The 16734-nt window shown below is 47.4% G+C and overlaps 1 protein-coding gene across 1 annotated transcript in view; it reads left to right on the top strand.

Moving 5' to 3' along the window:
- The first annotated feature begins 7774 nt into the window (after positions 1-7774).
- Positions 7775-16734, top strand: part of MAP6D1 (MAP6 domain containing 1) — a 27179-nt gene continuing 18219 nt past the window's right edge. Inside the window, exon 1 of the mRNA XM_024216853.3 lies at positions 7775-8292. Within this exon, the coding sequence (XP_024072621.1) occupies positions 7775-8292 (518 nt within the window). The remainder of the gene's footprint in view (positions 8293-16734) is intronic.

Below are 16734 nucleotides of genomic sequence, written 5' to 3'. Positions count from 1 at the left end.
AATGACTAATTTGAGGATTAAAAAAAAAGTTAACCTTAATTCTAAACTCTCAGAAAAAGCTAGTTTAGTCTAATGTAGTAGTTGGGATCTAATGAATGTTTCTCGCACTGGTACTATTGACTCATTTGACTCAGAGAGAGTTCACTTTTCTGTGTGTACTCTTCCTTTACTCCCCTTGTTTATTCCTCCTTTTTCTACTCTTCCTAGGGTTCTCCGTTAACTTATATTAAATCATACACACTTTTCAGGCTGCAGACATACCTGTTCCATCCAGTAGAGAGCAATAGTACCTCTAATGAGAAGCTATGTTGCACCCAGAAACAATCCTGGGGGGGAGCAGTGGCAGGAGGACAGCCTGCAGCCAACACCCTCCAAGTAGTTATCTCAGACTTGCAAATCTAACCTTGTATGACTTACACGAGTTGGTATCCGCAAAGTTTGGGTTTTGGGCTTGTGACAGCAGTGGTTATCAACTTTTTCCATATGGGCCCTTGCTCCCATTTAATGTTCTGCTCCTTTGATTTCCATTGCTCTTACCCATCTCCCTTTCTTTCTTTTCTTCCCTACTTCATCTTTGCTCCAGTCTCTCCCACATTTCTTTACCTTCTCAATTCTTTTTTAGGTAGGGCTTAGGTACCCTCTCTAGGCTGCAGCCACATATTATAGCCAGTAGTGTTATACCATCTATCAAGTGGTATATATACAACCTAATGAAGACAGACATGCAAACCTAGCCTTGTACTATAGTTATAGATACAGAAAATCAGTTATGCGGGGGTAAACAGTAATGCCTAAACTTATACCATGAAGACTTGATCTTTTCAGAGAAACTGAGTGCCCACAGCTCTAAATGGAGTTTTGGGTGCCAGCGCTTATAAAGGTCAGGCCCTAAGTCATTTGCAGAGCAGAGAATAGAACGCTGCTCTCTAACCACTAGACTTGCTGCCTCCATTATAGTATTTCTATGCCCTCTTCACCTGCAAAAATGCTGCAGACAGGCACTGAGGCACCTTGGGCCTGATTTGCAGAAGGGTGAAGTACCTGCAGCTCCCATTGACTTCAACTAGATTTGCAGATGCTCAACTCTCCTGAAAACCAACCCCAGGGTGTCAAGTTCGGTACCCAAAATCAGAGGCCGCATTTGGGTCTCTTTGTGTTTAAGTTTCACCATCTGTAAGATTAGGGTTGATAACACTTATCTACTTCCCAGGGGCTGCCCAGAGTCTGAACCATTAATGCTTGTAAAAGCCTGTGAGATTCTCCAATTTAAGGTGGTATGAAACTGATTTCCTCTGAGCAAGGTCTATGAACACTTTTATTTTGCCAAGCAGCCCATCCCTGCCTGCCTTCTGTATCTGAGGTCCTGTCACAGGATACCATAATTGTCCAGTATTCAAAAATACTCTTAAAAATTGGAGTACATGAGTCAATACTGGATTAAGTTAAGTGAAGAAATGGCCCAAAGTTATGACAACTCACTAGTGTAAGCAAACAACCATTCTGGCAAAGAAATCCCTCCTTCAAAATTTGGCATGTATGTGGGTATAGGTGCTTACGCATGTACGCACACACAAAATCTAGTATATAGTTACACCTTAAAATAGCATAGAAGTTATTTTGAATTCAAGCACCAAAAGGGAAGACTTATTTCCTTTCTAAAATGGCTTACTGCAAATAAAAATGAAATGTAATAGTTACAGGGATGTTCGGCAGAGACACCAGACAGTGTTATGCCTAAGGAAACAATGGCAATAACTATAAAAAAGTCATGGTTAATCATGCAGGAGCACAAACTAGTTTATGTTGAACGTTGTTAAGGGGTTTTAGAAAATGTAAGTTTTAGAAAATGTACACTTGCTTTTAAAAAAATCTGCCATGGCTATGACAAGTTTAAAGAGCATCATGCCTGAAAACATGCATGTATCTTTAATGAAATAGTTCATAAGTCATTAATACTAAATCATAAAACAGTTTTATGAGATATTTTCCCCCAGCAATTGATGCTTCTTAGTCTGATTTGCCTTACAGTTATAGTGTTTGCCATCTTCTAGTGATGAGGAATTGCTTCCAAATGCTGTCAACTTTTAATTCTAATCTAACATCTTCTGGTTTCTCCTGTTCTGTGTGATACCCTTTCTGCCAATTCCAGCTGACAAACTCAGCGCTGAGCAGCAGCTCAAAGCATTGGCTGATGGTGTAGGTGCTCTCTGAGATGCACAATGTCAAAGCTGAACTCGGTGCTAGGAAGTGTCAGGCACAATGAGGGCAGAGGAGATGTTAGATTCTCTCACACATTTTTCTAAGCCAGGCCTAGCAATAGGGATCAGAGCATCATTTGTAGTATGCCAGTGAAAATATACAATAAAATGGATGTCCTGTTTTCTGCATCCTCATTGTAAAACCCATTTAGCAGGATAAAGTACTCTGTATTTGAGCCAGATGCTATTTATTTTTAAAGTCATTACACACAGAATAGTAAGTATTAGTTCTAGACCCCAGCACCAGGAAATTCATTAGTAATATGCATTGTTTATATTTCAGTAAGTCAATAGCATTTGTACTTATACCTATACTGATGTAAATGGGGTCAGATTTATCAGATGTGACTAGTGATTTTGGTTGATTCCATTTTTGGGTACCTAACTTGAGATGCCTCACAGGGACCTGATTGTTCAGAGGGAGGCTACATAACACTTTCATCAGGCTTCTTTAAAGTGTTGTAAATTGGGTGACCAAAAATGGAAGCAATCAGAATTACTAGTCATGTCTGAAAATCTTGACCCAAATCTCACTCTGTAGGGTGTGAGAGGATTGCCTCAGGGGTCAGGAAGGCATTCCTCTGTGCATATTTGCATTTTGAGGGGCGACACACAGAATACTAGACTAGATTGTAGAGAGAGATGGTGTCTACCTCTATATTTGTATAGTGCCCAGCACAATCTAGCCCCAATCTTGATTACAGCCTCAAGATTGTGTTGTAATATAAATATTAATGGATACGTGACATTCTATACCTTGGGGGAGCGCCCTGTAGTCCCCATATTCCTCATTTATATATAATTGTGATATTGCATATAAAGTAGGCCGTGTGAGGTATCAGGGGAAAGGTTATGATCTGCTGAAAGTCATTTTTCTATATAAATATATATATCATTAATGCATATGAAGTTATGAGAATGTGTGGTATGGTTGTCACTAAAATATGCTATGGGTTTGGGAAGCGCCCAGATACTAGCTCTCCAGAGATAATGCCAAGGAAAGTAATCAACACCCAGGTGGGTGTCAAACAACCTATCAACAGCCATTGTCCTGCAAGAGAGCTACAATTCAATGACTCACCTGCATAAGGCTACACTCAGGTTGCCAACCCTCCAGGATTGGCCTGGATTCTCCCGGAATTGGCATCAATCTCCCGGTGACTATTGAAAGCAATCTGGGCGAGTTTAGTAGGATATTTTAAGAAAATGACATTACGTCATGTTGTAGGGTGACCATATTTCCCTATACTGAATAAGGGACAACTGGTAAAATTACTTATATTTAAGCGAGTTCAATGGCAATTGTACAAATGTTCAAATTAACATCAAGTTGACTGATCCCCTGTAATAAAGAAATACTGAGTAGCTAGATTCTTTTTAGTTACCTTCTTATCTTTACGGCTTTAGAGTTCACTCGGGAAGGGGTGACACACTCCCGCACACCTCTCTCACACAGCAGGGGTGACCGACCAACCCGACCCTCTGTGCCCGGTGGTCTCTGCCCTCCATGCCAGGCTGGGCCCCCGGATGGATCCGCCTCTCCTGGTACCTGGTGCTGTGTCTTCCCGAGGCAACATGTGGGGGGGGGGGGCCATGCAGGGTCACATGCCCCCCCCTCCAGATTTCTGCCAGGGTTCAGACCAGAATGTGGCCAGCAGCAGCCTTTCGTCACTGTGCGGGAGGGGAGGGATGGGAGCTGCTTCCAGCCAAAGGAGAGGAAGGGGGGGAAGAGATGACTTGGCCTGTGTCTTTGCAGAGCTCATCTCTTCCCCCTGTGGCTGGAAGCAGCTTGTCCCTTCCTGCCTGCACAATGTCAAAAGGCAGCTAACACCTCCAGGCTGCTGCTGGCCACCAGCATAACCCAGCTGCCTCCTGTTCGCTGTCTAGAGCATGGGTAGGAAGGGGTTAAGCCCTAAGGATGCATTGTGCACCAGGGCCCAGGGAACCTGACTGCAGGGGCTTCAGTGAACCCAGCCGGAGACATGGCTCAGCAGAGGAGGGTGCCTAGGGGACGGAGCAGCCCTTTGCTCCCTGGGGGCAGGACCTGGGGGGAAGGGCGGGCAAAGAAGGTGCTAAGCCCCTGCCCTGGGGGCTACTATGGAACCTGCTGGTTCAGGGCATGAACAGGCTGGAAATCATTTTCCCCCGCCCCTGCCATTCCAGAGCTTAGCTGAGGGGCAGAGAGGCTGCCCTGTGCCAGCACTGTGCGGGGCTTTGGCACATGCAGGGCTTGGCTCCTCCTGGCCAGCGCCCCAGCCCACAGGATCTTGGGCTTTCCCAGGGTGCCTGCCCAGCCAGAGGCAGTGGGGGAAGGAAGGAGCCTGCCGGCCAGGTTGTTGGTGAGCTGAGAACTTCTACTAGGGGCTGGTTCTCTGAACTGTGCTGGGAGCGGGGCATGCCCTGCTGGGGGGATATGTTGGAGCAGCGTAGTGGGGGGGGAGGGCAAAGGAGCAAAACAGGGAGAGGACAGTGAGAGGGGGAACACGTAAAGGGCTGATGGGTGGGCAGCAGAGGCAAAACGTAACTGGCTGCTGCCTGGCGCCTGCCCGGTGCCTGCCCTCACTCACCAGTCACCGCAGCTCACAGCGTGCAGCCAGTGCCATCCGGAAACGGGATGGGGGGCAGGCCCTGCTGGCTGAGAGCTGGCACGCAGCGGGGGCTGAGCTGACAGACCAACAGGGGGAGCATCTGGCCATGTGCACTGCATCTTCACCCTACCACCAGCCTTGCACACCCAACCCCATCGTTGGCCACTGGACACCCTCATTCACCGCTGGTGGGAGGTGGCTGGCAAGCAGGGATCTGGCCAGCAGCAGTACCCGCCAGTACTGATGGGGGGAGGGAGACAGAAAATATGGGATAATTGGCCCATTTTTAAGAAAAAGTCGGGGCATCTGCAGGAGGGCTTAAAAATGGGACTGTCCCTTTAAAAACGGGACGTCTGGTCACCCTAGGGGCAGGGTCCTGCTGACCGAGAGCTGGCATGCAGAGGGGGCTGTGTTGACGGACCAGCAGGGGGAGTGGGCAGCTCCATGCGCTGCATCTTCGCCCCACCACCAGCCTTGCACACCCAGCCCCATTGTCGGCCACTGGACCCCCATTCACCGCTGGTGGGCAAGTGGCTGGCAAGCAGGGATCCAGCCAGCAGCAGGACCCATCAGTACTGATGCAGGGGGCGGGGAGACAGAAAATACAGGACAATTTGCCTGTTTTTAAGAAAAAGTCGGGACGTCTGCAGGAGGGCTTTAAAATGGGACTTTCCCTTTAAAAATGGGACATCTGGTCACCCTATCACATTGGGGGGGAGGGGAATTTCCCAGAATAGCTTCAATCAAAGAGTTGGCAACCCTAGACCACACCAGGGGAATTGCTCAACCTTGCCTGGGAACTAAGCAATGCCCACCAGACGTGCCTGGACTTGTGTTCTCCAACCATGGACTAAGGATATAAAATAGAACACGGGCCCCACGCTGGGCCTTTCTCCTTCCCCCACCTATGCTGCAAACAACAAAGACAGTCAAAAGACTGAAGACTCCAACAGAGGAGACTGGCCCAGGTTTAAGGGATAAACCTGTATATTAAGGACTGCAATATCCAGTAGGGTGAGAAAAACTGCTTAATCTAGATGTTGCCCAGTCTAATAGGGTTGAGAGTTTAGACTGCGTGCTTACATTTTCTTTTCTTTTGGTAACTAACTCTGACTTTTTGCCTATCACTTATATTCACTTCAAATCTATCTTTTGTAATCAATAAACTTCTTTTACTGTTTATCTTTACTAGTGAGTTTGCCTGAAGTGTGTGGTAAATCTGCTCAGGTTTGCAAAGGCTTGTGTATAGCCACTTTCCATTGATGAAGTGGTGAACCAGTTAATAAATTTGCACTGCTCGTCTTGAGCTGTGCAAGATGGTATGTTCCTGAGGTACAAGGCTGGGGGCTGGGAGGATTTGGCTAGTGCCTTTCTCTGTGTGATTCATGAGTGGCTCTGGAGCATTCATGCAATCTAGCTGGGTGTGGGGCTCCACATGCGGTTGTGCTGAGTGATCACAGCTCCTGGAGGGGCTTGCTGCTTGTCACTAGCAAGACATTATGAGAGACAGCCCAGGCTGGGGAGAGTTAAGGGGGCACAGCAGTCCCACAGTCCCAGGCTGTACCCTGGGGATTCTGTCACAAGCTAAACTAAGGGTTTCATCTGATATGGTAATTTTTCTATTCCTAAAGTTTCACTGCACACCTATGCATCACTGATTTGACCTCTTCGGATATCCACTTAGAAATAGATTATTGCTTCCTAAAATGAGGTTCCTGTCCTGTTAGCCTTTAACTATATGATTTTATAGTACATAGATACTTGAACCTAGCCCTATAAGTGTCAGAATTTTACAGCCTTGTATTTGATATAGTGTGGTGAACTACAATGATTGAGTATATCATTACAAAAGATTCTGTATCATAAATTGTAGCATGATATTATGGCCTGTAGCCACTTATTACATAAGATGTTAAATTCTAAAAAGACCAAATTATATCCCTGATGTAATTCCATCAGCTTCAGTGGAGTTGCATCAGGGATGTAATTTACAGTCACTAGCAAGCCCTAAATCATGTAAACTGCTGCCTACAAAGTATAATACATTACATGTTTAGATCTGGTTCATAAGCAAGTATCAAAAATATAAAATGCAAACAAGTTACGTATACTATGAATAAAAAACCTATTCTTAAATATTTCACTGAAACACATTGTAAATTAGGAAAGGATAGAAGGCAGTCCAAAGATGAAAGAAAAACGTGGTGGGCTAATGGCTATATTATTAATTTTACTATTCCATTTCCAGTGATCTCTATGGCAGAAGTGGTTCTTTTTATAGTGTAGCATGTCAGCAAAGACCCTGGATTAACAAGAAATGGCTCTTATTGTATGCCCAGCTATTATTTATTCTCCATATTATTTCATGCATATTATCATAGTTATAAATCATATAACAGTGTAACTACAGATTATAGCCAACCTAACATTGCAAGGAAGCAGTAATAGTGAATGAGGACGGATGGAAGCACTCACTCCTCCTTACACTGATGTCTGGGATTGTTTGCATTTTGGCGCCGATTGAGTGTTAGGGGAGAGGGATGCAAGGGGGGGAGGGGGTCCTATTGATTAAAATCGGGGTTAAAGCTTGAGGGGATCTTTTTGCGGGGGTTGGTGATGGTGACTCGGAGACGGCGCTGCAAAGGAAGGGCAGGCGGGCACTCCTGGCAGATACTGAGGGTGCTGCCGGGTGGTTTCCCTTGCCCTCGGCAGACACAGCGGGCTGGGGACTCAATGGGAGGGTGGAGAGACGGGGGGCTGCAGAGCTCCCTGGCAGCCGCGGCAGGCAGGGATCACGTGTGCGGGCTGTCAGCCCGAGCCGGGGGGGGGCACTCAGCGGGGCTGGAAGGGGAGGGGCTGACACTACTCCCCAGGCCGGCTGGGAGCGCACCGCAGCGGGCGAGCGCTGCCCGCCGCCCAGCCCGCTCCATGGCGTGGCCCTGCATCAGCCGCGTGTGCTGCCTGGCCCGCTTCTGGAGCCAGCTGGACAAGTCCGACCTCTCGGTGCCGCTCACCATCCACAGCTACTCCGACATCGAGGAGCCCGAGGAGGGGGCGAGCCCGGCGCGGGGCGGCCCCCGGCGGGGCGCGGCGGCGGACGGCCGCTCCCGGGCAGGCGGCGGACAGTTGCCGGCCGGGCCCCCGCCCTCGCAGGACAGCCTGGCCATCAAGCGGTCGTGGAAGCGGGGGAGCCACAAGCGGGGCCCGGCGGCGCCCCCCGACAGCCAGCCCTTCGCCGCCGAGACCCAATACCGGCAGGACTTCCGCGCCTGGCCCCTGCAGAAGCGAGACGCCTACCCCTGGGCCGGCGAGGGCAGGAGAGACGGGCCCCCCGCCCCGCCCAGGTCCGTGTACGTCCTGCCCGCCGGGGACAGCGACCAGCGGCCGGAGGCCAACAGCAGGCTGAGCTGCTCCCCGGCCGGCGCTGCCAACACCACCTCCTACAGGTAAGCTGGGGCGGGGCCAGTGTTCCGGGGGTTCCCTCCCGCCCCACACCCCCCCGGCAAGGGGGCTGCAGAGCGGCTGTCGGGGAAACATGGGGGTCCGGAGAGTTTTCCAAGGTGGCCGGGGATTTAGGGTGCCCGGCTTGAAACCCCTAAGAGATGCTGTTCAGAAAGAGCTGATGATCATTACAGGGTGGCTCAAATCCGGCATCCGGGATCTCTAGTTGCTCTTGGAAATGTGGCCCTGAAAAATCTCAGATGTTTTTTTAGTAATCTCCCCTCACCATCTTCCAGGCTTTGCCAGCCCTATCGGTGCTGGAACAGGGTGCTGGGGGTGCAGCACCACCCCCTGGCTTGAAGTGGTTTCCATCATATACAGGGTTTACACTGTGGTTTAATGGCTCTCAGCACCCCCACTATAAAAATTGTTCCGGCACCCCGGCCAGCCCTGTATTTATTTATTTATTTTGCAGTGCTAATGAGCACTGTCCTGAGGCAGTACAGTATGTGTTGTACGATCATCCATAACTGGAAGTCAAGTCACTGTGCGTATTTGATTTTGGCTTTTGCCAAAGAATAACAGGAGTAAAAAAAGCACTAGTATAAACAGACGCAGAACTCATAATGTCAACTACAATTGCAATACCATAAGTGCTGTACTGTAAAATACAATATGACAGTGAGCATAACCAGGACCCATAGGTACCATCAACAAAATGGTTACACTGAACTACGTTAGGATTATGACATCAACAAATGTTGGAATTGTTTAACCCCTGGGGCACTGCATTTACTATGAATTTGGGGGCCACATGCTGTATCCCCAAAACATTTGTGAAACGTGAATGTAATTGGCATATGTCTAAAAGGTGATATTTAAACTGTTAATATTTAAGCCAGGAAAGTTCACAATTATTTAAAATGATGTCACAAACCACCTATATTTACATGATTTTAAATGATTGTTTTATTTTGTTTTATTTTCCTTTTGTCTTTCCTGAATTATTATAAACATTTATTTACTGGAACAAGAGATGAAACTGGCTACTTCTGAGTTCTGTTCTACTCTGGAGTTCTCCCTCCATGTCTATCCCTGGGTATATGAGCCTTTACAAATAATGTAGGTTATTAAATAATGTACCAAGTTCACTAGAATGGCGCTGAGGAACTGTTTCATGGCCTCGAATAATCACACATATGGCAGTTTTTAAACATGCCTTTTAGGTATATTGATAGAGCAATTAATCTTATTATAACTGGGTAACAGGTATTTATACATTTTTCACTATGTGTTATTTACCCACCAGACATATTTCAGAGTAGCAGCCGTGTTAGTCTGTATCCGCAAAAAGAACAGGAGTACTTGTGGCACCTTAGAGACTAACAAATTTATTAGAGCATAAGCTTTCGTGGGCTACAACCCACTTCTTCGGATGCAGACATATCGCATTCTGTTACAACCGATTAGATAAATATGCCATTAAATGCCTTTAAGACAAAAATATTTGAATCCCTTGGAGTGATTATAGTCCAGCATGTGCATTTATATTGGTTACCTTATCACTCCATACTCTGGAGAGCTGTCACAATATAGATGTGGATATAAAAAAATTGTCTTTAAAAAAAAACTGTACAGCAGTTGACCTTAATCATGCATCTTTTCTCGCTTATTAAAAACAACAAAAAGCCTAGCACATAATATAGAAAAAAGGCCCTGTAAAATGACAATTGTTAATAGACAAAGGCAATTTGAAACAGAACAAAAAGTACCTTAGACCAGCAAACACTATAAAATGACATAGGCAAGGTTGACCAATTAGAAACTCATCCATCTTTAATTTCTGTTTTTTAAAATATCTTTCTGGTTATTCTATCTGACCCCAAAACCAAGGGAATAGTAAGCACTCATTACAATCTCAGATTTTGCATTGTGTTTCCAGTTGTCAGTGCATTTGTACCTTTCACACCATCCTTCCATCTGACTGCTTCATTCTTGTGCAGGGCCCTCAAATAACATCCTCCAAATGCAGAAAAGCGTGTACATTTTAAGACTCAGTAGGTAGACAGGGAGCAAGGGGGATAGACCAACCTGCAAACCAAAACAGCAATATTAGAAGAAATCCATGTCTAGGAACTTCATAACAGCTGCAGTGATAGAGCACACTGCCCCAAAGCCACAGCCTCTTACTGTAGTAGTTGCATCAGTATGAAAACCTGTGAAATGTTTAAGCAGTTCTAGGGTTATCCACTAGAGATCAAATGGTACAAACAGACCTACCCATACATTGACCAGCACATTTGTTTACCAGTATAGTCCTACAGCAAGTTTATATATCCTCTTATTAGTTTTACTCAGGGAAACACTGCTCAGCCTCCATCCTGCTACAGTAATTTTCCCTATCTTCTCCAATTGTCATCTGCATAACAATTGATCACATTTTAAAGTCACTAGGTATAAGACATTCAGATCATATTAAAGATAGCTAAGTGCTTTCGAAGATAAATTATAGGAGTCACAGTAAATGACAGTAGGAGAGAGAATGAACGGTTGCTTGACAGCAGAAAGTTTACTAGTTTATGAATGTCTGGTTTTTAAAGCTAACAGGATTGGGCTTCGTTAGCTTGGATGGGTTAATGACTAGTGGTCTAGTCTGATTGTTATACTCTGACTGGGGCAGTGGTTTTTATCAGTGTTTGGTTGTAAAACCATGGGCGAAGCATGTCCAATCCATAGACAAATACACCTCTACCCCGATATAACGCTGTCCTCGGGAGCCAAAAAATCTTACCGCGTTATAGGTGAAACCACGTTATATCGAACTTGCTTTGATCCGCCGGAGTGCGCAGCCCCGCCCCCCTGGAGCACTGCTTTACCGCGTTATATCCGAATTCGTGTTATATCGGGTTGCGTTATATCGGGGTAGAGGTGTAGTGGAATCTCCTTCAAGCTTTGAAATACACCCCTTTTCTCCCAGTCAGGAGAGTCTGCATGGAATAGAGCAGGGTGGTCAAACTTACTGGCACTCTGAGCCACATACGACAATGTTCAGATGTCTGAGAGAGGGGGCACACCTGCCGGGAGCTGGGGTTAGGGACTTCAGCCCCACTCCTGTTGAAGCCTTGAGCCCCAGCAGGTGCGCCCCGCAGGGCTGAAATCCCGAGATCCCCCTGCCCGCTGGACAGAAGCCCCTACCCCACCACCTCACTGCAAGGCAGAGGTCCTGAGCAGCCCCCTCCCAGTCTGGTAGGGTGGAGAATGGGGGCGGGGGCAGGGGAAGGGCTTGCAGGCTGCACTTTAACCATAAAAAAGCCGCATGTGGCTCGCAAGCCACATTTTGGCTACCCCTGGAATAGAGGAACCTCTCTGCCGTACTGCCCATCCCCTGATGCTAGGTTATTTTCACCACCATGACTCTCCAGCCTCCTACACCACATACTTTTTATAGTCGTTTGAGGGCAGCTTGGTGCCTTTTAACTCCTTCCCCTCTATTGTCTTCAGGGCATGGCTGGCAAGCCTCATTCCCAACTCCTGACCTCCAAGATGGTCAGGTGGTCTCCTGCATTTTCTTCTTTTAGGGAGGACGATAAGGTCAGGCTTGCTCCATCTTAGTTCATAGGGTTAATTTTCATGGCAGCACCCCTCACCTGTTCCTCCATCCTGCTATAGTGGATCCAGCCTCCTGCTGGCTGCTCTTACTTTACTGTGTTTTGTAGGCTCTGCCCAGGGAAGCCTGCCTAGCAGCTCATCCCAGTGGGTGAGGTTTCCTCTAGGCTACAGGAAGCCGATGACACTAGTGTTTTCGTAGTGAAGTATGAATGGCTCTGCCGTAGCGACTGTGGGCTGAGTCAGAACAAATTCCTTGCTTCTGCTGAATGGGGAAGCAGCTCGGTGACCTGGTCACCTGATGAAGACTGACCTTGTGGATTAGATGGCACTGGACCTTATCTTCCCCCAAAGAGTTCAGGAAAGGTGAGTATTTCCTGCCCAAACATAGACAATGGGAGTGAGGGGGAACTGAGGATCACTAGGCCACCCATAGAAGATGGGAAGAGCCAAGGATTGGAGGAGCCAGGGGAGAGTACAGGCCTGGCATGGGAGGGATCAAAGGAGAGCCACTGACACCTCACAGGGAGGGGATTCTCTTTCCTGCTTGCCCAGGGAAATGGAGAGAAGAGGACTTTCTTCCTAGGCTTAGGGTGGGGTTTGTCTCTTGTCTCGTATTTGAAGGATGGGTTCCTGGCCAGGGTCTCTCTCTCCTCCTCGGCTTTGAAGATCGGGGTCTCTGAGCAAAGTTCTTCTCTCTCCTTCAGGGGCTGGGACTCTCAGACAGGAATAATCCCACTTCTCCCCCACTCAGAGAATAGGGTCCCTTTCCATAGGTCTCTTCTTTCTCCTCTTCCCCGCACCCCACAGTGAACACTGTTTTGAATCATCCCCATCATAGATGCTCTAGCACAACTCGGTACCAAACCAGGTCAAACTGAAACAGACTTCACAAGGCGAGCACAGATGGCTGCTGTAAAGTGAACAAGACAAAGTCAGTAACCAGCAACCATATTGCCATTGGGAGTGACTGTCAGCTCTCAGAAGCTGAAGGCAGCTGGCTGGGCCTGCTCAGGATTGAGAGAGAAGCCCTCCCAAGGAAAGAAAAGTTGATTTGAACAGATACTATAGAAGAGTTCAGATTCAGCTTGTTTTATTCCCTGTACTCAGTGTGCCCTGCATTTTCTGGTTGGTTTATTATTGTAAATTTTGAAATTTTAGTTATTTTTGAAGATTCTGAAACTTTGGCTTCACATTTCAAAGGGACTTGTGGAATTTTCACTGTAGATTAGTTTTCATACTTTTTTCAAATATATGACAATAAACCTTCATTAAATATGAAATATTCTACAGTTTGTTTTGTTTGCACCAGGCTGATGCTACTATTTCATCTCTTGAGGAACTTCACTCGGCAAATTCTGCTTCCATGTCTCTCCCCACATTTTTAGGAGCTCTTACTGAGTACAGAAGGAAATTCAGCACCATACCAACACAGGCTGTATTCTTTTCCTTACAGTATGAACCAAGTCATCCTGACCTACTGTTTTGCAGAACAAATCAACCAATGGAAACAATGATCAATGGAAAGGCCCAATCCAACTCAGACTGACTTCTGTGAGAGTCTTTCCATTGACTTCAGTTGGAGCTGGATTAGGTCCCAAATGAACTCAAAATCAAATTGAACTTCCAGCATGTAGCTCAAGCCAGATCAATATAAACCACACAAAAAGGCAGGAGTGAGACATGCTCCAATTTTGAAAAGATCTTTGTGGCTACCACTTCCTATTAGTTTTAACAGAGATAAAAGACAGGCGGGGTCTACTCTTTCCACTGTTCCCCAGAGGTGACTTCCAGTTTAAAGAGGGTCATTATTGTCACAGTAAAAGTACTTCCCCCACTGGCATTAAATCCACATTGACACAGTGGAGTCTTTCACACATCAGTTATTTTGTAATCTGGCATTTTGATTGCTTTAAATGCCTGTAAAATGCAATGTGAATTTATTGTTTAGCTCCACAGTGTCCTGCAATGACAGAGGTTAGCAGCAGGAATGATTTGGAGTTTCAGGATTCTACCCAATATACGCATTACATTAGTCAGGTACTAGACTTCCCTCATCTTTTTAGTTTGGAAGTAACTCTCTATGTTGGGGAGGCCATGTGGTCCAGTGCCTAAGCTGTTGGCCTAGGAATCAGGAGACAAGAGTTCTAGTCCCAGTCCCAGCTTTGCTGTATGACCTTGGGCAAGTCATTTTGCCTCTCTGTGTCTGTTCCCCATCTCATCTATTTAGATTATAAACTCTTTGGAGCAGGGATTATCTCCATGTAAGTATAGTAACGAGCACATGGAGCCTCTTGGTGATACTGGAAGACAAATAATAATCCACAGAAATCATGGGAACTAAATGTTCCATCATCCTGGAGTTGGTACTTATCCGCAAACTAGCATCACAGAGAAGACTCAGGCATGGGAGGGCAGGGCTGTGTGGGATCCCAGTATCAGCATGTACTGTTGCCTATGTAAAGTGACCAGCATTGAGCAGGAACTGCCTTTTAATTTTTATATTTTTATCTTGGGAGAAAACAGAAATTATATGCAGAGAAGTAGAGTAATGAAAGCCTAAGCCTGATGCACTAATCACACATACATCAGGAATGTCAGAGTTAAAGGCCCCTCGGGTATCTGAACCCCTGCCTTCTAGTGTGGGAGTATTTAGAGTATTCTGTCGCCGCATGGTCACACAGAACAGAGCAACGTGACAAGCTCTTCAGCAAATGGGATGGAATAGAATGAAGAGGAAGGGCTTTTCTCTGTAACTATGGATGCATGGGGGGTAGCATATTGTTTTACTGACTATGCTATTCCCCTGCATTTGAATACTGCTCCTGCAGTATGGTGTAAACAAGGTGAACTGTGGGGGCTGTTTCATGTTAAATAGAACATTTTCTTTTAAGTGGAAAAACACACACTGTGTGATCAAGACCGATACCTGAGAGGCAGCATTGATGTAGCGGGGGGAATTTTAGCCTGATCCAGCAATACACATAAGAATATGAATAGTCCCATTATAATCAATGTTTAAAGTTGGCTTTACTTGCTTAAGTCCTCTGCTGGATGGGGCCATTAATACTAATAGCACAAAAGTGAGGGCTTCAAAGATGCAAGCTTTCAGGTGCTCTGTTGCAAGGGTTCCCAGCAGTCCAGGTGCACAGGATTTCAGATCACAGCAAGGCGCTGGGAGGGCAGATGGCCACAAGAGGATCTTTCTGTTACAAAGTGGTCTGCAGCGTGGAAAGGTTGGAGAACTGGATTCTATTGCATGCTGTTGGGAGGAACAGATCCCTTCCCCATTCTACACACAAAACTATGGCCTGGATTAGCCATGGGGGGATAAAAGAACCATTACAGAAACCAAACAGCAGGGGTCATCCACCCACATAGTCCTTTCATACAATCCACTGAGAGAGGTAATGTAGCTCCCCAGCAGATAAATCCACATGCTGACCCAACATCCAACAGTGAATTCAAGGAAACTACCTGGTAACCCATGGGATGATGCTGTTGTGATAAAGATAACCCTTCTCAACCACTTCTATATAACATACTTACATGGCCCCAGTTACCATAGTGTCTGTCTGAGTGCCTCACAATACCCCTGTGAAGGTGCTCAGATAGTACAGCTATGAGTGCAGTATAAGAACCTCTATGGAATAGATAGGGAAGTGCTATTATCCCCATTTTACAGATGGGAACTGAGACACAGTGAGGTTAAGTGACATGATCTAGGTCACAAAGGATGTCTGTGGCTACCCAGGGACTTGAACTCAGGTCTCCTGAGTGTTACGCTAGTGCCTCAGCCACTGGACCATCCTTCCTTTATTGCCATCCACTTTTCTCTTCCTGCCACTATCGTCTTTCTCTGCTATTCCTTTTCCTTCTTTCCCTTCACCTCTCCTTCTTCCCACCTCCCTTATCACTCCTCCTTTCTCTCTAGCCAACCTCCCTTCCTTAGGGTTAGATTTCTTTGAAGATTGCAGCTCTACGCTACAACCACTAGAGGGCACCATGATATTTCTTACTGGAGCTGGACTGACATTCTATCCAGCAGAGGGCAGCGTTTAAGATGCTACCCAAAGTCCCAGCATATTATAGGTGGGTTTGCTACCACCGCCAGGGCCGGCTTTAGGCCAATTCAACCAATTCCCCTGAATCGGGCCCCACGCCTAAGAGGGCCCTGTGCCCCAGCCCCGGTACGGCATACCGGCAAGAGCCGGTGCGCCGTACCGGGGTGGCCCTGCTTCCCCAGGGGGCAATTTAAAGGGCCCAGGCCCTTTTAATTGCCACCAGACCCCCACTGCTGGAGCCCTGGGGTAGGGCTGCGGGGCTCTGGGGGCTATTTAAAAAATCCGGGGCTCTCACTGCCTCTACCGCCCCGGCCCTTTAAATAGCCGCCGAAGCCCCTCTGCTTCCCCAGGGCTCCCATTGCTATTTAAAGGGCCGGGGCGGTAGAAGCAGGGGAGCCCTGGGCCCTTTAAATAGCCCCCAGAGCCCTGGGATAGTGGGGGGTTCGGGGGCTATTTAAAGGGCTGGGGCTCCAGCTGCCTCTGCTGCACCCCCTGCCCTGCCCACAGCCAGCCCTGTCTCCAGCCAGCCCTGCACCTCCTGCCTGCAGCCAGCCCCTGCTGCACCCCCTGCCCTACCTCCAGCCCCGCACCCCCTGTCCGCACCAGCCCTGCACCCCCTGTCCTGCCCGCACCAGCCCCGCCCCCCCGCCCTGCCTTCAGCCAGACCCCCTGCCCACAGCCAGCCTCTGCCTCATCCTCTACCCTGTCTCCAGCCAACCCCTGCTGCACCCCCCTGCGGCCCTGCCCGAAGCCAGCCAGCCCCCCCCCCCCCCCCCC

This window comes from Terrapene carolina, unplaced genomic scaffold (assembly GCF_002925995.2).
Source record: "Terrapene carolina triunguis isolate 2854851 unplaced genomic scaffold, T_m_triunguis-2.0 Scaffold88, whole genome shotgun sequence".
Taxonomy (NCBI): domain Eukaryota; kingdom Metazoa; phylum Chordata; order Testudines; family Emydidae; genus Terrapene; species Terrapene triunguis.
Note: the sequence above shows the minus strand (reverse complement) of the source record. Positions and strands in the feature narration are given on the sequence as shown.